The following is a 1,660-nucleotide window of genomic DNA, read 5'->3' as shown; positions in this document are numbered from 1 at the left end:
AGGGCTGCAAACATTCTCCATCAGCAGTGCCCCAGCCTGAACATGCATCATGCTTCTGCGTCTTGGGAAGAGGCATGAGCACGTCAGGCTTAGTACGTTCACATTAGTACGTCCCTTGCTCTTTGCTTTACCTCTTTGCAGCGCTTTCTCAGTGACACAAATGTTACGCTGCTTGCACAGCTTGGAGCAATTCAGGTAGTCAACAACGGCATTTCTGCGACACTTGTCAACCAGTGCTCCCATGTCACCCTCTATAGTTGATGGCAGGCAGTGTTCATCAACGGGTGCATCCCCAGATCTCACCAGCCGACACTTTTCTTTCCATTCTATCGGGCTGTCTTTGATCTGCAAGGAAAGGAATGGTCCCAGATAGCTTTCAGTGAGGCCCTGGAGTTGCTACATTCCCCTTGGAGAAACTACAGGCGGGGATCCATCTCAGAAGTGTGTGTAGATGGGACTCAGCACCCTGCGGCTGGACCAAGCACTTATCTGGGAGTGCCATTCCCTTCCAGTGCCAGGCCCACAGGCAGGTGCTCCCTAGAGCACCAAGCAGAAGAACAGCATACTGGACATAGCTGCCTCAGATGAGAAAAGTCTCCCAGCCACCACCTCTTTTCTGATTGTGTCAGGTTGACTAGAGCTCAGATGACTCCATCCCCACACCTAAACATTGCCTCAGCTTTCATTTCTTGCCAGTTCAGTTACACAGAAAAGAGCGCTTATATCACCAAAGTGTTCAGAAGCCAAACCAGTTGTTTGAGACAGCTTGTAGCATCTCAGCTGTGAGGCACTACGTGGTCAAGGGACTACGGGGAAGTTAACATTCAGAACAATCTGCAACCTTGTCCTTTGCTGCCCACCCCACATTCGCGAGCACGTAGAGGTGCGCCTTTTTTCCTGCCACAGTACCTTCTCCAGCCGTCTCCTCTCTCTTGAGAGTTTTCCAATCTCTTCCATTTCTTCGCAGTTTAAATGTCGCCGGCCTGGCTCAATGTTGACTGGGGGCACTTCCAAGAGCATTAGCTTTTCTTTGGGCTTGGTAGGAGAGCAAGGCTTCATCCCCACAGCTTTGTCCCCAGCAGGAGGTGGAGAAGTGGCAGCTTTGCAAGCATTTCTCCGGACCCGAGGCTGTACATCTACAGCAGTTTAAAAAGCAAACAAATGAAAAGCTCAGAGAAACCCTGCTAGACGGTAGCAGAAATAAAAAACAAGGCTGATCAACGTTTATAAGGCAAAAAGCTTTGGCATTTTGTGCAGTCTGCAGCACCCAACAGATGACGATCTTTGAATGGAGGCATCCTTTAGCTTTCAATGCAGACATACGCATTACAGACTACTCCCATCTCCGCTTTGCCCCATTCTGTTTCATGCTCGCAATACGGGTTGAGTCTACAAAGCAACTAGTACAACAACACGGCAGCAAAATGCCTCTTCACTCCAAGATGGGAAACCTTCAGATAAAAATGACACAGGTACCATGGCAAGCCTTCAGCTTTGGGCTAGGTTTTAAAGAGTAGGACCTTTGAATCTGCATTGTCCAGCTGCCCTCTACAGCTGGAGAAAGGGCCTGCTTCTGATCAGCCGGATGATCAACGCTAACCAATAAAATCCAGTACAGGAGGTTAAACCTCAGGGTTGAGATTCTGAGTCAAACCTAAAA

General features: G+C 49.0%; 1 protein-coding gene across 1 annotated transcript; it reads right to left on the bottom strand.

Moving 5' to 3' along the window:
- Nucleotides 1-12: 12 nt before the first annotated feature.
- Nucleotides 13-1,185, bottom strand: LOC118159829 (EF-hand calcium-binding domain-containing protein 12-like; the record flags this gene model as incomplete). The annotated part of the gene is made up of 2 exons (XM_035314380.1): nucleotides 910-1,185; nucleotides 13-345 (listed from the first exon to the last, which is right to left on the bottom strand). Coding segments are annotated over exons 1-2 (483 nt in total), but the record flags the coding sequence as incomplete, so codon positions are not given.
- Between the last annotated feature and the right edge of the window lie 475 nt (nucleotides 1,186-1,660).

Source organism: Oxyura jamaicensis, unplaced genomic scaffold (assembly GCF_011077185.1).
Source record: "Oxyura jamaicensis isolate SHBP4307 breed ruddy duck unplaced genomic scaffold, BPBGC_Ojam_1.0 oxyUn_random_OJ72217, whole genome shotgun sequence".
In the NCBI taxonomy this organism is placed as follows: Eukaryota; Metazoa; Chordata; class Aves; order Anseriformes; family Anatidae; genus Oxyura; species Oxyura jamaicensis.
This window is presented reverse-complemented; position numbering and strand designations above follow the sequence as displayed.